The sequence below is a fragment of the Lepisma saccharinum genome, chromosome 10 (genome assembly GCF_977018435.1).
Source record: "Lepisma saccharinum chromosome 10, izLepSacc3.1, whole genome shotgun sequence".
Classification (NCBI taxonomy): Eukaryota; Metazoa; Arthropoda; class Insecta; order Zygentoma; family Lepismatidae; genus Lepisma; species Lepisma saccharinum.
Genome location: NC_139238.1, coordinates 70705141 through 70724621, shown reverse-complemented (window position 1 = coordinate 70724621; position 19481 = coordinate 70705141). Strand labels below are relative to the sequence as shown.

The 19481-nt window shown below is 37.0% G+C and overlaps 1 protein-coding gene across 1 annotated transcript in view; it reads left to right on the top strand.

Moving 5' to 3' along the window:
- The first annotated feature begins 859 nt into the window (after positions 1-859).
- Positions 860-19481, top strand: part of LOC145994143 (MFS-type transporter SLC18B1-like) — a 115429-nt gene continuing 96807 nt past the window's right edge. Inside the window, exons 1-2 of the mRNA XM_083130234.1 lie at positions 860-958; positions 11214-11462. Of these exons, the coding sequence (XP_082986360.1) occupies positions 860-958; positions 11214-11462 (348 nt within the window). The remainder of the gene's footprint in view (positions 959-11213; positions 11463-19481) is intronic.

Below are 19481 nucleotides of genomic sequence, written 5' to 3'. Positions count from 1 at the left end.
TCGTTAATTATCTTACACTTACTTTAGTTCACAACACAGCACATTGACAGAAATGTCAATAATTCACGTAGTAACTCACCACAATACGCACACACACTCACCACTCACACTCAACACTCACGCTCACAACCACACTCTCCACAATACACCACAAGTCCTGCCTTTAAAAAAAACCGCGCACTAAGTAAACAAACTTTCTTCAACATTCCCGGACGTGATTTCCTATCGAATTACTCTTCTTGGTTATTTATAGATGCAGTCACAAACCATTTCCGGTCAGCTAACAAGTCTCCAAAACTTCTCGTCATGTACTCTGCTTGTTTCAGAGGTCAACGGTCTCTTGTCGTACCGTCTGCAATTGTTCATTGGAAAATTATGTTCTTGGCACCAGGGGAATTTTTCTGTCATAAAAGCAACCCTCTTCCCCTTTCGCTCCAAAATTCCCCATTGCTGGGAAGATGCCACGCTGGTAACTATGAGTTCGCAACACTGACGGCATCGTAGAAGGAAGACTGTCAAGCTCAAGTCACGCAGTCCACTGCAGATTTTTTTTTAAAAAAGCGAGGAAGATTGCCAACTCCTAAGAAATTTTTGTAACAGCTTATAAGAAATAAGTGTGCCAACTCCTGAAATGCCATCATCTTCTAATTGAAATGAACAATTTTATGCACATTTTCGACCGATTGTTTTCTTCTCTTCTGAGCCTGGGCGTCACAGGTAGCCTAGATAGCCTGAAATATACGCCTCTGGTTTATCATGGAATGGATTACTTTGCAAGCGGTTTCCGGACTCCAAACTGTGCAATAAACTGGGGCCAAGAACTCAGACTGAAAGCACACGTCCGTACGATTGGCAATTAATGGCGGAATTGCCCAGGCGCACGTGCATGCCCTCGCAAGGACTTAGAGAGACTGTGGCTCCATCTCCAATGACGTCACCATGCTTCACATACTCCAAGGTACGTTCGTAGCAAATGTCATTACATTACGACCAATAGTTTGGTTTTAATAAGCTAAAATCAGGGGCCGAGAGCGAGTGAAACACCCTGTAGAACCTAATTCTGCTGGAAATTTTCTTGCAAACAATTTAATGATAATTGCATTAATATATATATATATATATATATATATATATATATATATATATATATATATATATATATATATATATTTATTATTATAGTAAATTAATGATGTAACAAAGAGTCAGTAAGTCAGATTTTAATTCGAAAAAAAAAAACACTATGCCGGCCACCACTGTTGCTAATTTAGCTCTTTTGGAGCCAGATCAGGCTCTTTTGCACTCGTTTGGCTCCTACAATTTCGAAATGCTCAAAGTAGCTTTTTAGCTCCACGAGGGTGATTGTAGCATCAAATCTAGCCCTTTTAGTATTAAATTGGCAATATTATCAAGCCAAATCTATTTGTCCGCCTCCGCACAACAATCATGTTGATGTCCTCGAAGTCACTCCATTCTGTATACACTAGAATCGACAAGCAGGAGTCATTGTTGCTTTTGTTTACCAAAACTCTAATAAAGCGTGGCGTCACACACACGAGTTAAGAGGGATGGCACTCTTTTTCGAAAAATTCAAAATCGAAAAATTATTTTTTCGAAAACGAAAAGGAAGTACGAAAAAAATTCGAAAAATGAAAACCAAATTTCTTTTCGAAAATGATTTTTTTGAAGATACGAAAAACTCATTTCGAGAAACCAAAAAAATATTTTTTTTCTTACAAAAAAAACCTGAAAAATTCAGTTCCGAAATTTCCCTTTTGTAAGGTCAGATTTCCGAAACGTCCCATCTTCAGGTATAAATACTGCATTTTGCTGCCACATGCTGGAGTTTCGTGACGTAAATACATGTAGTATCATGCGGTCATTCACAAAAACTTTTTCGAAGAACGATTTTTTTTTCGAAATAGCTAAAAGCGAAAATTCGAAAAATTTAACTTTCGAAAATTGAAAAACAAATGTTTCGAAAATTTCCATCCCTAATTAAAAGGACAACAATGTCTTGGGTTCTATTTATAGGGTTAACTGACGACCAAGTCAGAAAACAATTCAAAATACAACTTAGTGAACAGATTGATTGAAATCAGCGTATGAAGCTTGACTGAAACGTATACTCTATCCCTGGAACCAGTTGAACTGGTAACTGCAGTTGCTTTCCCCCTCAAAGCAATCCCGTTCCCTCTCACATGTTCACTGGTGGAGCATGCCGATCTTCATCAGACAAAAGAAAGCTGCTTCCGTCCGACATCTTTATCAATTCTTAATGAAGAACAATTTCCTCGGGATACTTAGTTTCTCTCTGAACTCCTTGCGCCTTATTTATATTTGCGTACAAGGAACTCTTCACGTCAGAAAATTTTGGAAGACGTGTGACAAATCCGTAACCTCTGCATTGTACGGACTGGAACTCTTCTTTGAACACCTGTGAAAAGATAACAAAATCGTATTTTTTTTTTGTAAAATATATTGTTTGAATTAGCATCCTAGTTTTTCTTTAAGACAGAAATTTCTGCATAATCGAAAGTGCATTTGTTAAATTTTGAAAATCGTGACCTCTTTGTTAATGCTTTTTGTCCTAAAAATGGCAAATTCCTTCCACAATATAGACATATTTAACGACAAAACATTTATGGTAGAAAAGAAAACAAAAAAAACGCGATTCCCTTATAGCATCGATTTTCATGTTAGAATGTAACTAATAAGATTGATCAATTTTAAATGATATACATACCTGACATATTGGAGTGGTAGTGTCTTCACGGGCACGTATTTCACCCTTGATAGCGCTTTCCTAACTTCGGTGCTGGCTTCGTCGGGCACACATTGGTGATCGGTCACAATTAAAATTGTATCATCCTTGGTCTTTATCGTACCTTTGCATTTCGTCGATTTCTCATTGACACAAAGCCACGTTACAACAGCAGATTTGTTTACGCGAAATTTCCGGTACGAGTATCCGTTAAACATTGTACACCGTTTCCCTTTCCCGGTCTCTACGATCTCCATATTCTTAAATTTCGGGACTTACTTAACAGGAACGAACAGCTAGGTTATTCGCATAAAAATGAAATAAACTCACAGGAGACAGGACAAGAAGTATGAAGCTTCCCGGGGGGAGGGGGAGGTCAATGAACACGTGTCCGCTCCATGAACTGGTTGCTGCCTGCCAGCAGCGCGTGGGAGCTGGAGGTTTAGATTTTCTAACTGATAGTTCACTACATAACATATCAATCACGTTGTGTCCGCTCAATGCCCTGTTCGCTCCATGAACTGTCCGCTAACAGGAGGACACGTCGTGCTGTGGTTTGCGGTTCTGTTTTGCAGCTCCTTCAATTCAATTTTTGTGTTCTGTAATATTGTGCGCATGTGTGTGTGTGTTTCTGTGAGGGAGAGAAAATGCCAAGGATGGTTGTTAAAGGATATTACAGTAATGTTTTGGTAAATTGTCATCACTTTGAAGTTAATTGTAATAGTTATCCCAGCCTCCTCGATACCTAAGAAGGTAGTTTATCACGTCTTGAATTCGTACAGGAAACACCTTCTTAAGGGGCACAAAATCTGGAACATCTTAAAGCTTCGCCTTGTAATCACCGGGTTCGATTCCCGGTGGAGGCACATAGTGGTTCGGATCCCACTTTAAACTGTAGGTCCAGTCCCGATTAGCCTTACTGTGCATAGAGTAGACTTAAAACATCAAATCAATCCAATCCAATCCAACATCTTAAACCTGTTTGCATGCAACTACATCTTCCGTCGCCGTTTTTGGTACAGCCACATGATAGTAGATTCAGTATTTTGTTTCGATCAGGCGGTATCGAATCCAGGGCAAATGCGTCCGCGGACAATTGCGATCAAATGAAAATTAGGCACAATTGCGATGATTTATTGGTAAATTCGCTTTTAAAAGTTTCAGGTAGGATAATTGCGACCAGTTTGATTGATCTTGGATGGTGACAAAGTGGAATTCATACCGCACACTACCCACAGTATTTACGAAACGTTGTAATCTCACCCGAAATTAAGAATATTCAGGTTGAGTGTGGAATTGCATATGTCGTTTTACAATTAATTTCCAACAAACTTGGATGATTTTAGCTGTAAATTATAATTTCATTAATTATACCAATTCACCATAAAATAAACTTTCGAGGGTTACAATTTATCCCCCGTTATTAATTTTTTTAAAAAATGTAACCTGAATCCGTTACATATACGAGGGGTGGCTGATACGTATTGAGCCTTACCCAGAAAAAACTTTGAGCTAGGAAGCTGTAGCTGCCACACTATTCTTCATATTCGCCCAGGAAGTCAATGACCTTGTGACATCTGTCCTGCTTCTTAAGTCCCTGCAAATAAAATTCTTCCGATTGCTGGTGTAACCACTCAATAGTTGCCTCCTGAACACTCCCAAATCGTTGTCCCTTTAGGTTTTCTTCAGTTGGAGGAATAGATGATAGTCAGATGAAGTTCTTTTTAGTAGTTTAGAAGTTGGAAATTTTTTTTTAAAAAAAAAAGAACAAAACAAACTGTTTTTTTTGTTTAAAACATGTTTTCTTTTGTTTCAAACATAGTTTTAAACATAAGTTAAAAACATGTTTTAAACATGTTTTAAACATGTTTTAAAGAAAAGAAAGTCAACCTTTTCCCAGTAAATTATAGTTAAAGTCGTTAAAGAAAAAATACTCATTTTTATGAGTACAGTGACGGCAAGGACAGTTTACTTCCCTTTGGAGATAAGGTTTACTATACTGCAGGGAAGGGGTGTGTGGGACTGGAAATTCTTTAAATCCCCACAGTCTTGAAATCTCGAATTCTACACTTAATTTCCATCTTAAGTGCTTGTTTTTGCACCCCTGGTACAAAAACTAACCATTTCCGATAACTTCCAGATATTTACAAAGCAGAGAACGTCGAGAATTGACGACTTTTTAAAATGACCATTCGGTATTTCCCGACTGCTTGGGATCCCGGAAAGTCGGGATCGGGACGGGAATTTTTTTTCCCGATCCCGGTCCCGACTTTTCGGGATCCCGCACACCTCTACTGCAGGGACAAATTTGGGGTTAATAGCCCCCTTTTTTCCGCCACTGCTGAAGTAGGTTAGGATTCATGTTCATCTCAATTTCAAGAAACTAAATATTATAGAATTACTATCCTCGTCCTGGAAAAATCAGGGTGAAATATTTCCTGCTGCCTGAACAGTTTATATAGCAGAAAACAACCTGCAGTGTCATAATAGATTCTCCAGATCAATTTATCTTTCCAAGTACAAAATTATGTTACCAAAAGTAAGCATCTGCTCTTCATTCAGTTATACAAACCAATGAATCGTATCGCAAGAGAAAAAAAATTCACGTCATGATCAAAAAGAACTGAGAAGTTTCGATTTCTACAGTAAAGCACGGGTGTTTCTTGTCGCAGAACAGTTTTGCTACCTTGTACATACATAGCTAGCCTGCTTCACCTAACAACGTAGGCATGTACCATAAAATTACAAAGCTTTCTCCCGTGACGTCAGTACATCAGGTTGCTCAAATGTTGTGCGATAAGTGATACCCGTAAAGCCCGGATTAATTGACACAGATTCAATGAAAAGGCAGGGTTGCCAAACAAAAAAAATATCACAGACTATAAAATATCAAGTACCAAAATGGGTTTTAAACACTTCTAAAAAAACATGTTTAAAACACATTGTTTTAAAAGTTTACAACATTTGTAAAAAACAAAGCCGTGTGTTTTAAACGTTTACAACAAAGTGTTTTAAACATTTTTGTTTCAAACATGCCAACCCTGGATGGAATAGGGTGGATTGGGTAACACTTGAAAGCCTAAGGAGGTCAGTGTCGCCATTGTTTCACCTGCAGTGGGTGTGGCAAGGCACTGTCATGCAACAACATGCTCTTCTGCATTGAACTTTTCTGGAGGTGCTGCCATTTTTATTTTGGACCTGAAAATCAAAGGGAAGTTAAAATCACAGAAAGTCGATTTTTAAACCATTACATATAGAAGAATTGACCATAAAACCCTTCAAATTTCAGCCTCCTGGTTCATATTTTTTCTGGGTAAGGCTCAATACTTATCAGCCTCCCCTCGTATAAGTATATAACAATTCTGACCGTTATATGCTTTGCATATTCCCTAATATTCCGTGCCATATTATTGATAAAAATTAACCAAAAAGGCGATTGCATACTCCTTCCCTATTAGATAAACACAAGTAACAATCATAACGCTTTCCAACAATTCCTTTCGCTTCAGAAAAATAATTTGATACTTTGACCTTTAGAAATGTAGGCTGGAAGTTATTTGAAAGCAATTACAAATCGTACACACAGGACCCAAAACGCGTCAATTGATTTCAATAACACGTTAAAGTGCATAAATGCAAATGATGCACCATTTAGTGTGACAAAATACACATAGGAATGTATTAAAGGGTATTTTTATGAGATGAAGTTCCGTGTGATGCACTAAAATGCATCAATTTGGAAGATCAGACAAGATCATTTAAAATATAACAAAATTACACATTTAGCTCTGTCAATTGATGCATTAAAAGTGAAAGTTTGTTATCTTCGAAATGCTCTTGTGTGATCTTCCAAATTGATGCATTTGAGTACATCACACAGGACTTCATCTAATAAAAATACTCTTTAATAAATTCCTATGTGTATTTTGACACACTAAATGGTACATCATTTGCAGTTTATGCATGTTAACGTGTTACTGAAATCAAAATATATATGTGTCAATTGACACGTTTTGGGTTCTGTGTGTATGTGGTTCTGAGGGTTACGATCACCCCATCCACCGTTCGACCCTTCAGTGATCGCAATTGTTAATGGTACCTTTCACTTAAAACTGGTTTGGTCGCAATTGCCCGCGATCGAAATTGTCCGCGATCACAATTTTCCGAGATCGCAATTGTCCGTAGTCGCAATTGTCCAGATACCGGTGGTATCAAAGTAGTGACAGGGGATATACCTTGATCTTCTAGTTTCAGGTAGCAAGTGATATTCCCGCCTAAGAAATAATGTAAATAATTTCAAATGTATTAGACCCGCTTTAGACGAAAACATTTTCCTTAGGATTTTTCTTAACATTTATGCCATGGCCATTAAGCTACCATGTAAAGTTAAAAATCTAATGGCATTTTAGATTGCCATGGCATATTTCATGGCATTTCTGAAGTATAGAACCGACTCTATTTCCGTAGCATAACCAATCAGAAGCGACCTCTAAATCACGAGTGTAATGGCGGCCGATATCTATTCAAGCGAGAGAAATAACGTTTCTTATAAACCGTTATAGGTACAAAACAATGGCGCTGCTTAAATACATACTTTCCAACGTTTACTGTACACGTATGGAAGAATATTTTAGTTGTTTCAAATGTAAACACAGTGCACTCAGCATAGATGATGTAGATCGACGTGCCTTTCATGCTGTATATGTTATACATTGTATCGCAAAACTAGCCGAAAAGTTACGTGAAATGCTTCCGTGTAAAATACTATATGCTATAAGATTTTTGGAAGGATTTACATAGCATTTATGCAAGCAAAATTGTTAACGGAAATGCTTTCGTCTAAAACCGGTTTTACTGAACTTTCCCCTGACAACGCTAATGCTCTAATCCTCCAACCTGCCACTGGACACACAGCTTCAAAGGTACCGATTTCAATTTTTGCTTGTTATCTTCATTCCAATTTTTACTTGTTATCTTCATTCCAATTTTTGCTTGTTATCCTCATTCCAATTTTTGCTTGTTATCCTCATTCCAATTTTTGCTTGTTATCCTCATTCCAATTTTTGCTTGTTATTCTCATTCCCTTAACTCCTACACAACATTTTCTTTTACAATCTGGGCAAGGTAAGATTCAGTGGCAAAGCGTGGTCTTAAGAGGAAGGAAAGCAGTGCATTGCCCCAGTTTTCCTTTTGGAAAGAAAGGACATTTCAAATAATAATAATACTGTAATAAATATCTCTCAATTCATCTCTCAACGGCCATGCATCTTATTTCAAAATTCTTGATCACGTTATTGATATAATAAAATACTTGCTATTACTTACAGCCTCCCGTATACAATTTGAAATATCCATGTTTGTTTTGGTAATTTCGCAGCACAGCAAAGAAAAGAGAACACTCACTTCAACGATGTGTCTTTGCCACACAAACGGAAGCACTGGTAACACTGTTAAGCCATGTTTGCATGTTAATAAAACATTAAAACGCTGACCAAGGCAACATTTATAGTAGTATGAAAATATACACTAAAAACGTAACGTTTCCACCCTCTAACAGGATCTTCTTCAGACGAAAATTCACAATACAATCAGAGGTTGGAAATGGAAGATGTTCCAAAAATCTCCGAAACTGGCAGAAAAGTGATACCAACTTCGTTGTAAAAATTATTGTTCACGGGAGAGTAAAATAACTAACTTGAGGCTTAAAATTAAATTAAGCATTGGAAACATAGGTCATTACTAGACCCAGGATTTATATATCAGAGTACAAAATATGTACATAAATATGTTACAATAATTGATAAAATAAGTACCTAAATATGTAATATCAAAAGGACATGTAGCTAAATATGTAGTATCAAAGCAATTTCAAAAATTCTGCTAGATATTCATTTTATTTCAACATATTCAACATAATGTTAAGGTCATAAGCAGTGGCGGCTAATGCTACGTATTGTTAGGAGGGCAGCATTCATTAAAAGATGCCTCACCTTAACTATTTGAAGATGAACTCCATGTCGGTCTTTCATTGAATTATTCATATTAACTTGTACGATTTACCATTCAGAACACCAGATTATATAACTTACTGCTAGAAAACAAATAACTCTTTGAATTGATTCGAATACTTAAACCATCACGCACTTACTGAAAAGCGAAACGGACGCGTTACATGGCAGGCCACTGTATCTCTCGGTAATCGCATGTTTATGAGAAAAAGGCTCAAGATAGGAAGAAAATACCGAAATAAGTTGTTTTATGTATAGTAAATTAGCAAATATGTAAAATATGTAATATCTTGACAAATATGTAAAAATGTGTAGCATGAAACTTATGTAAAATCATGTCAGTTAAATAATTCGTTGACATTTTCCTGTTCAAGGTGTGCATCTAGAAAGGAATAGAATATGTAATCACATACTAAGCCGGGCTCTATTCATTACAACAGGAAAAAATTGCACCTGTTTATTTAATAACGGATTGATTTGATGGCATTTAGGACTCAACACGAAAAAGATAGTACCATTCTGAAAATAGAATGGTCATATCCATTTTATGGAAGATATTAATTCATTTAAATACATTTACCTTAAATGATACACATTAATCTCTATGCTATATCAATTTATTGCAACATATATTATTCTCATTATTTTCGTTTGTTAAAAACAATTTGTAAGGAAAAACTGGGGATAAAACAATATCTGATTAGTGCTGAGTACACAAAGCGCCATCTTCTTTACAGTTGCATTAATTGGGACAAGGAGGATATAGGAGTAGTAACTAAGACAGCCAGCGTCCATAGCCTTCTGTGAATGAATTCACATTCTGCATTTTATGTTGTATTCTTTCCATCTTGCTTTCTTCTATTCTTCGTTCTCTCTTTCATCTTCAACTTTCCCTGCCACTATTTCTTCCTCATTTTGTCTTTTCTCTCTAAGTCATCTTATTTTCCTTTCTTCATCAGCATTTCTCTTTTACTCTTATTTACTTACTCCTATTTCGTTCTTTTTCTTTTGTTTCAATCTTTCCCTCATTATTTCTCCACGTTTTCCTTCTCATTCCTTCCAACCCTCGCTTTCTCTTTTTCGTTTTCCAATCTCTTTATATCATGATTTCACTTCAATCTTTCCTTCTTCCCATAGACGTCCGGAAGTGGTACCAGAGGTGCACACCCTTCCCCCCCCCCCCCCGGAAAATGAATGTTAACCTACAAATACATATATTTCACACATAGTTATAATTTCATTTAGTCACAGTAAATTTTGTCAATTATTGAAAGTGCTTTGAAGTAACATGGTAACTGCAAACTGAAGGAGTGTTTTTTGACGTGACAACACTATTGTGGGGGGAAATATGTCTCGTTTGCCTCCTTCTACCGAAATGAAACTTCCTTGCACTCGGAAAAACCCTGCTGACATCCATGTTTCCTTCCATTTCATATTTCGTTTACTCTCTCTCTCTCTCTCTCTCTCTCTCTCGCTTATCTTACACATTATACAGGGAAGAAAAATACTTCAGTAAATATGATTAAGATCCGAGATAGCTCATGTGTAAATTAATTTGCATAACTTTAAATAGCAACAAGTTTTAATGACATTTATTACAAATTGTGAGCAGCTTATTGAACCTTTCTCTTTTCAACTCTGCGGCATCCCCAACTATAGGCCCAGTCCCGATTACCCTTACTTTGTATAAAGTGGACTTAAAACACCAACTCAATCAATCAGTCTTTTCAACTCCATCGTCTTGCCAATGAGAGTATAGAAATTCAAGTAACTAGTTTAGTCCTGAAATGTAGATATTGAAATTTGGGTATTAAGCTTGTATTTTTTTGTTTGTGCATATATGGTAAGGGCGGGGCAAACGGCCCCTGGGGCAAACGGACATACCCTAAGAAAAATACGAATATTTTCGGTTTGAAGTTAGAAACAGTGCAGCAGTTTGAGTTGTGTACGAACCTGAACGTTTGCTGCAGTTGTGTTGAGCATCGGAAGAAATCGGAAAGAAGAAACGCGAATCCAGCATAAAAACCTGACCAGGTAAGCAGAAAATGTACGTGCAAAACCTTGAATACTAAAAAAATGTGTTGCGAACACAAGGATTAGATAGGTTACTATGGTCCCGCTGAAGTTGTGATTTGAAATGTGGTGAAGGCAGTGATTCCTTTATATATATATATATATATATATACATGTTGACAACTTTGTGCTGACATCTGGTGGACTTTTTCGGAATGTAAAGTCAAAGGCTACAAGTGGGGCAGATGGACAGGTTGCCGTTGGGGCAAACGGACATAGATGAATTGTATTGCATTTAATTATTGTAAGTTACTTTTTGATTGAGATACTAATGTATATTTGACTCAGTAATGGAAATGGCAAGTGTGAATTGTATAGAATGCATTTTGTACCCTTCAAATGTTTGTGTTTCTAATACAATGTTACAGGATGGTGAGACATCGAGAACGAACAATGCTGTAAATGGGTTCAATGCTTATGGAATATATCCAGTTAATCCGCAACGACTGCCTGGGCATGTCTTTGTTCCTGCAACTGTCCATGTTCAAGATGAGCGATCATCAGAGCCTACAGCACGAGAAGAGGATGTGTCATCTCGTGGAAGTTTTGAGGAGCTAAATCCTTTGCCATCAACTTCTGGGACCTGCAGCAGGAAACGCAAAACTGGGCAATCACATGTATTGAGGGATCTTTCCTTCCCGCTTGCCTCAAGTACAAAAAACTGAAAGCTGCAGCAAAAAATCAAAGAAGTTTAAACGCACCACAAGTGATGAGTGCCGTAAATGCAAAGATGTGTACAACCAGGGTCAAAATTGGGTGCAGTGCTTAGAGTGTTCTCTCTGGTTCCATGTAAATTGTGTTGCAAAGGGAAATGGCCCATATTATGTGTGTTGTTATTGTGAGAGTGATGGTAGTTCATAAATAATCACGTGTCTATCTGCCCCGATCAAATGTCCGTCTGCCCCGAACGTGCGAGATAAACGGACACTGCCGCATCCGGGGATTGATCAGACTATTTTGAGACAGATGTTCATTTGCTTGCATACTATGTGCTATCATGTGTTAACTGAAGGTAGTTATTTTCATTCTTCAATAAAATGTTTGACTGTTATTTTGAAAATTGTGCTTAGGGTGTCCGTTTGCCCCGTCCTTACCCTACTGTGTATTGGTTATAAAACAAATCGCCGGCCGAATGTTGTTTTGTCGCATCTCCACTTTTCGTCGATGGCGTTATCGTGTTCCTTACAGGTTTAATTAACACACATTCCGGAGCAATCTTGTATTTGGCTGTCAAGTTGTTTAACACAAATAACATGTTTGCACAAATCTTGTAGTCTATTCAAAATCCACAAAGTCTAACTTTAATCAGCTCTCCTGCGGATGGACATACGGCAACATCTCAATCAAGACTTAACTCACAAATATTATTTTCAGGAGAATAAACTATCTTAGGCGTGCGCAGCTCCTCTGATTAGGGAGAGGGGCAAAAGCCTTGATTAAATTCAAGTCGGGAAAGAAAAACCTCATTTTATATTTTATCACTGTTATAGTCTCATTGCATTGATGTGTATTTGTATATAATATACGAGATACGTATAATGCGGCAGCATAACGAATAAATAAATTGTCTCTGAAATGTGCCGCGCTCTTTTTCCGACAAAACTGTTTAGCAGCAAGAGTCTAAGTATTTAGTAGATATAACTTCTTTCCCTGATAATTTACAATGCATTACAGAAAACTAGAAAGCCTCAAGCGAAGCGAGAAAGAACATTTTTAAATCCGAATTTTTGCAAACTGAAAACAATATTGATCTAATATGGCACAAAATATTTTATGGGGCACCATGGCATTTTCTTCTACAATTTCTTTTCATTTAGATCATTCGGCGTCCAGGGCGAACTCCCGCCGCCACCTAGCTACGGCTCTGAACTTGACAAGACTGTAAAAAAAGTAGAAATTGTGAGCGAAGCGACCAAGAAAATTTTACGAAATATGTGTTTTTGAATAAAATTTAATATGGAGGGGAGCAATTGCCCCTCTGTGCTCTTGGCTGTCTGGAAGATATAATGCAATAAAGACGTGAAAAGTAATTCCATCTTAAGTATCCTTTTGTACTGATATTCTTAGATTCGATAGTCTAGCTTTCTTTTACCTGAATGTTTGCCCCCATTGTCCCCCTGTGGTTACACCACTGCACCACCTTCGCCCGTAGTTGCTTTGAACTTTAATCGACTTGAAAATACATAATCGTTTAATAACAGCGATAAGATTTTTATCCACTAAATTTCTAGTTGTAAGTACAATAATGTAGGAGGTACAAGGACGTCTGGAAGGGGGCAAAGATGGCCACACCTCCCCCTTAGAAATCGATTGTCAACGTAAAAGTATGGCTATATTTCACACGTATAATTTGATTTATATTAATGCGATAATTTCAAATTCAGTGGTGTTTTTTTTGAGGAGGCAACACTATTATCGGGGTAATATGCCTCATGGAATAATACCCTGTTTGTCCCTCCTTGGAAGAAATCTGCAATTGTCCCCCCCCCCCCTTGCTATGTAAACTAGCTTATATTATATTATTAAAGTGTTTAGTTCCATTATCTTCAACGTACTTATCACTTTGCAGTTTATGAATTTCGAAAGACGTTACCAGAAGTGACGTCACCATAGAATTTTGGTTCGATGGGCTTAAAGGCGGACAATATATGTTTCCTTGGGCTCTGCTTAAATTGTCAAGGCTATCATAATTCTCTATTATGCTCTACCTTCCTTCTTCTCTTCCTATCTCTCTTTTTCTCCATTCCTTACTTTTTCTGTATCTCCTTTTAACCACATTTCTCTATCTCTTTCTTTCTATCTTTATTTCTTACTGTTCTCTATGTCCCTTTCTCTGTTTCAAACTCTTTCTCCGCTTTTTCTTCGTTTGTTCTTCACTGTTTTCTCTTTCTTCCTCTGCTTGTCTATCTCGTCCTTTATTCTACCTTCTATACTCCTTTCTATATCCCTGTTCCCTATTTTTCCATTTCCCTTCGTTGCTTCTATCTCTGATTACTTCCTATTTCCCTCTTCACCTTTCTCCCTCTGTAGTCTTTTATTCCTTTCCCGTCTTTGCTCTGCCCTCTTTTCACTTTCTTTCTCTTTTCTCCTATCTTCCAATTTGTTTCTCTTTCTTTCTATTCCCCTCACCTTATTTCTCCTTCTGTTCGCTTTTCTTTAATCTTCTTTCCATTTCCCTTTCATCATTTCTCGTTCTGTTCTCTTTTCCTCAATTTCCTTTCTTTGCCTTTCTTTCATTCCTTTGTCCCTCCCATTCTGTCTTCCTCTGTTCTCTTATCTTCCAAATCCCTTCTTTGTTTCTGTTACTCTCTCTCTTTTCATTTCTCTTCTCTTCTTTTACCTTCTGTTTCTCTATATCATACTATCTATTTCTCTCTATATGTGTGCGAATGCGAGATTTTAGACGTGTTATACAATTTTTTGAAAATTTCTCATGGTTGTGGGCTAGCCGACCCTATCCCCTTCGTGACGACGCCCTTCGTTTCTAGTTTTTTTAAAAGGGAGGAGGGGAGCTGAACTAAAGGTTAGTGAAAAATTCATGAAAAGAAGAAGAGCAGAATTCAATATACGAGGCCAGTTCCATAAATATGTAACCTGGACTATTTTACGCCTCGTAATTTCACACACGCGGTAAACGAAGGCCTTCCAATGATCCAGTCGCCTTCTAATGAACGATTCCCTGGTTCGATTTTTGGTATAGATAGATTGAAATATGTTTCGGGTCCTGAGCAGTCTACCTTATCTGAGCATAAAGCGAAAGTTGATTAAAAATCAAACTTTGTTTTTACAAGAAACTTTTGAATATATCTTCTGGCAGCAGTTACATAACCTTGAAAGAAATGCAACTCTTAGTTCATTTGTACATCAACAGGTGTCACTTCTGTTACGTAATTCAAAATTAATATTCAAGAAGGCATATATTACAAAATAAATGAAGGTTCTAACAAAGAAATTATTGATTTATTTTTTCAAATTTTCTTTTCTTAATAACAATAACATGTTTTTGCATTCAGTTAATTATATTATATTACTATAATGAATTCTCTTTGCAATTGTCCTGGTATATTTCAACATAAAATTGCAAAGGCCTATTTTAATGAGCTAATTATAATGAGCTACTTATAACGAAAATTCTTTTCAATTTTAATATTGCTGAAACTTTTAATTTAAATTATACAATTATTACAATTAGGGATACACATTTTAAACTTGACCAGGAACGTATTATATTGCTCAGAATAGCTCTAGATATCTTTTTCAGTTTTTAAACATGCAAGTTAAAATTCAGACGGGAATCAAATTTTCCTCCTAAGTCTCTTACATAATCAATATTTTCAATATCGAAATTATTTATAAAATATTTGTTAAAAAAATTTTGTGAGTTTTTCTAACGAAAGTTAAATGTTTGGATTTATTTTTGTTCAGATTTAACAGTTGACGCTGTAATGAATTTACCGTACATTGTATCACATAAAATAATATTTCCACTTCACGATTTCATTCTGTAAATAAACGAACATGCATATTGACTACTTTTGATTGACAGTGATAGATTGGAACGAGATTTGTATGAAGTATTTTGTTACGCACCATGGTCGTTATGCTACGGAACTCGCGCTGTTTCGATTCTCCTTGTCTATTGAGATTTCGACCTGTGTATGGAACTTGTGGCAACCCACCAACGTGAGGAAATTGGGGAGCTACGAAAGAGTAGGGTAACCTGGTCTCTTAAACCTACAACAACAACTGGGGGTTCGTCGTGCTGACCACACGTCTGCCCGTAACTGGTTGAATGGTCTCCCACCTCGGCAGGTCGGAACGTAGGCCCTGGGCCTCACAGGCGGTTGCTCCACAAGTTACTATTATTATAATTACTTTGTTAGAATATGGTTTCAGTTTTCTTTCGTACACAAATAATTACCGTATTTCGTACACATTTTTGATGAAAATCTTTATCAGTAAATATTACAATTAATTTACAGTATTTCAAATTTTAGATAATATGTATGTCTCAACAAATAACTTAACCTAATCTAAGTAGAATAATTTTAATACATTTTAATCTTCTTCGTCAGAACCCAGACTTTCATCTCCGGAGCTAAATGAAAAGTCACTTGTAATCTCTTCTAATTCAGAATCTAAACACGAGTCCTCATACAACAAATTGTCGGGTTCAAATCCCGTCCTTGGCATGGGTGTTCTTTGTGAGTGAGTGTCCCTTAGTCATTCTCATCATCTCATCACTCATCTTCATCTTCACGATTAGCCAAATGTGGCAGAGAAGCGACGTAAAGTAAACGAAATCAATCAATCAACTTGATCTGAGAAGGGCGATCCGCCATTGATCTTGCAGGGATGAGTGAAGTTCGATTCCTCATTCGAACCCCACTTTACTTCAAAGAAAGTTTCGAAATATCAATTTCCCTGTGACAACCACATGCCAAGTCCACGTGGAGCTCATTAATTCGTCCACTCAAACCTTTCCCACCAATAGCGTTCGTTTTAGGAACTGACAGCTCTTGTCAAGTCCACGTGGAGTAAATGAGATGTTGCCAACTAAGTTTCTTTGATATTCCATAACGTGAAATCGTGTTGTTCGAATCTGGACTTGAACCATACCTTTGTTGCACCCTTCGTTTAGGAACGGCAGGGTCTGTATATGTCCATTTGGTGTATCGAGTAGATGTGTCTCTACAAGAACATAAGAACTATGAACAAAACTAGTTTAAATTAGTGTTATTAGTGTTTATTTTACTATTTCTACTGCTATTAGAGCTACTAAAGTACATAATCACTTTTATTAGATCAACATTCAAATATACTCGCATTGTTATGCACCCTATCGGTTATCATGAACAGTTGTTTTTCTTCGTTTCTGTATGTTTGCAACACTCTTGAGTTTCCATATTATGACAGCACTAAAAGATGTCGCTACTGTGTGCTGATCAAAGTTGAAGAGTATTTTTAAGTATTTTTACAATCTTTTTATTGAACGAGACAGCAGGATTTTTTCTACGTGTGGCAAAGTAGTAACAAACTTCGACTTTGACCATATTTTCAGAGACGCGAGCGTTCTTAAGACTCCACGGGACCAAAGTTCATTTGCAACTGGTCAGTAGCCGAAAGCAATAGTTTGGTAACGTCTGTGAAGACAGATAAAACCCGAAAGCGTGGCAATTGGTTCGTTTCGGTGGGAGGGGGAGAGAGCGTTTTGCCTGTGCGTTCGGAGGTTTGTAAGTACGCAAACACGTCTTGCAGGCATGGGCTGCAATCATGGTTGCCAGTTTCAGCTAGAAGTAGCTAAATCTGGTGAATTTGTAATGCCCTGTTGGTGATGAAGTTCACCTCTTCTCTGGCTATTTTAATGCTCTCTAGATGACAATCTGAAGGATTTATAATATTTGATTTTATTTTTGTTATTTTGCTTCGCTTTTCTGTCACTTTTGGCTGAGTGCAGTGATGAGAATGGCTTATGATGTCGTCGCCTTGTAATCAAGTGGTTCGGATCAAACGTTAAACTGTAAGTCCGGTCCGATCAACTTCTGTACCCTTAATGACGCCAGAGTACCTTTGAGCAATCATTTAAAGTATCTAGGAATCATTATAGACCCACAGCTAAATTTTAACTGCAAATAAATAAATATATTCGTAAAATATATCACCATGTTTACATACTTCGAAAAATTCGTAAATATCTCAATAGAAATCTTAGTAGACATTTCTACCTTTCCTTTATTCGTCCCGTATTCGGGTATGGTGCTAGTCTTATTTTTGGCGGTAACTTAACTCATGTCAAGAAACTTGAAACAATCCAAAACAATTGCTTAAGAACTATTCACATGCACCCCAAAGAAAATAATTCCCAACAATTGCGCAAGATTTACAATATACCCACAGTCACGACGTGAATATATTACATCTACCTGAATAAGGTATTCCATAGTATACATAACAAATCATCTCCATTGCATAATAGGATTAAGCTCCGCTCAGAGTTCAGCACCCGAAACACCAGATCGTCTTTACATAGAGACCTAGTAATCCCAAAACCTAACAAAACCAGATTTGGTCAGAAGTCCTTCTCGTGCCTAGCAGCGGTAACCTGGAATTCACTCTCGACGAAGGTCAAACTCGGTACCAGCAAAGCGCAGTTCTGTCGTCTTCTACGTTCACATGCCTATAAATTCTAACTCCAGTAATATTATTTTCAATGCTTACCTCCCTCCCTCCCACCCACCCACCACCACCATTCCCATCACACACATGTTTTAAAATTTTCATCCCTGCACTTCGAACAGTAATTTCATACACACTCATACCCAAACCAACACACCCTTACACTTTCCTTTCTTCTAAATGTGAATAACTCTCCAACTTTCTTTATTTCATTGTTACTATAGAACACTTTATACTGTATACTCATGTAAATTCATCTAATTTTCCTTAGATGTAGCTTTTGTATATACTTTTACCGCATAGGGCATCAAGTCATTTGTATTAATATTGTTCTAAATGAAATATTCTATGGCTTAATTGTAACCCTATTGAGATAATAAATAATAATAATAAATAATAACATAAAGCAGACTTAAAACATAACTAAGAACTGAAATTGATGAATGGATGTTCGCAAGGAACACACATGTAAAGACTGGGATTCGAACCCGGGACCTCTAGCGTCGTGGAGCTCTGTATTAACCATCAAGAAGGTCAGCATTTTATATAATATACGTATTTCAAGATTTATAGTGTAGGAGTCCTGAGTTTGAATCCCGGGCTTGACTTGACATGGTCTTCTTTGTGAGTGTCCCACAGTCCCTTTATCAATATCATCATATGACTTATTCTCAACGTCGCGATTACTCAAAAGTGTGAGAAAAGCGACGCTAAAACAAAAATCAAATCAAATCATAGATTAAAGCGCTGTTTCGAATTTGTTCATTTTTTCAATACACTGTATATTGTGATGTCCATACAATTCCACAAACTTGGAAATACTTGGTTGCCATATTCAGCATTTTGCATTCTGACACATAGATGATGTTGAGTTGGTGTTTTAAGTCCACTTTATGCACAGTAAGGCTAATCGGGACTAGACCTACAATTTAAAGTGGGATCCCAACCACTTGTGCCTCCACCGGGTACGAACCCGGGACCCCTTGATTACAAGGCGATGATGATACCACAGCACCATCAGGGAGGCCCGTCTGACCCTTAGAGTCGGCGTCAGTGGCGAAATGGTGAGTGTAACTGACAAAATCAAAGGTCCGAGGTTCGAACCCTTGGTACCATCGTGTTTGTCCTATTGTTTATTTCATTGGATCATCTAATTATTCATCCTCGTAGTCACAATCAGCCTAAGAGATAGAAAATCAACGTACAAATAACAGAAATAGGAAATCTAATACATCATAGAGTTATTTGAATTAATTTGTTTTGATTTGGTTGTTTCACATCGTTCCTTTGCCACCTTTTGCTAATCGCGAAGATTAGCAAAAAGTGGAAATTAATTGAAAGAAAATAAAATATGAAATAATTCAAATAAGTAATTAGCAAGCAAGAACCCTGAAATTGTTTTTATTACTTTGAATCAGCAAAAATGCTTGACATTTTAAAAACAAATTTCAATGAACACC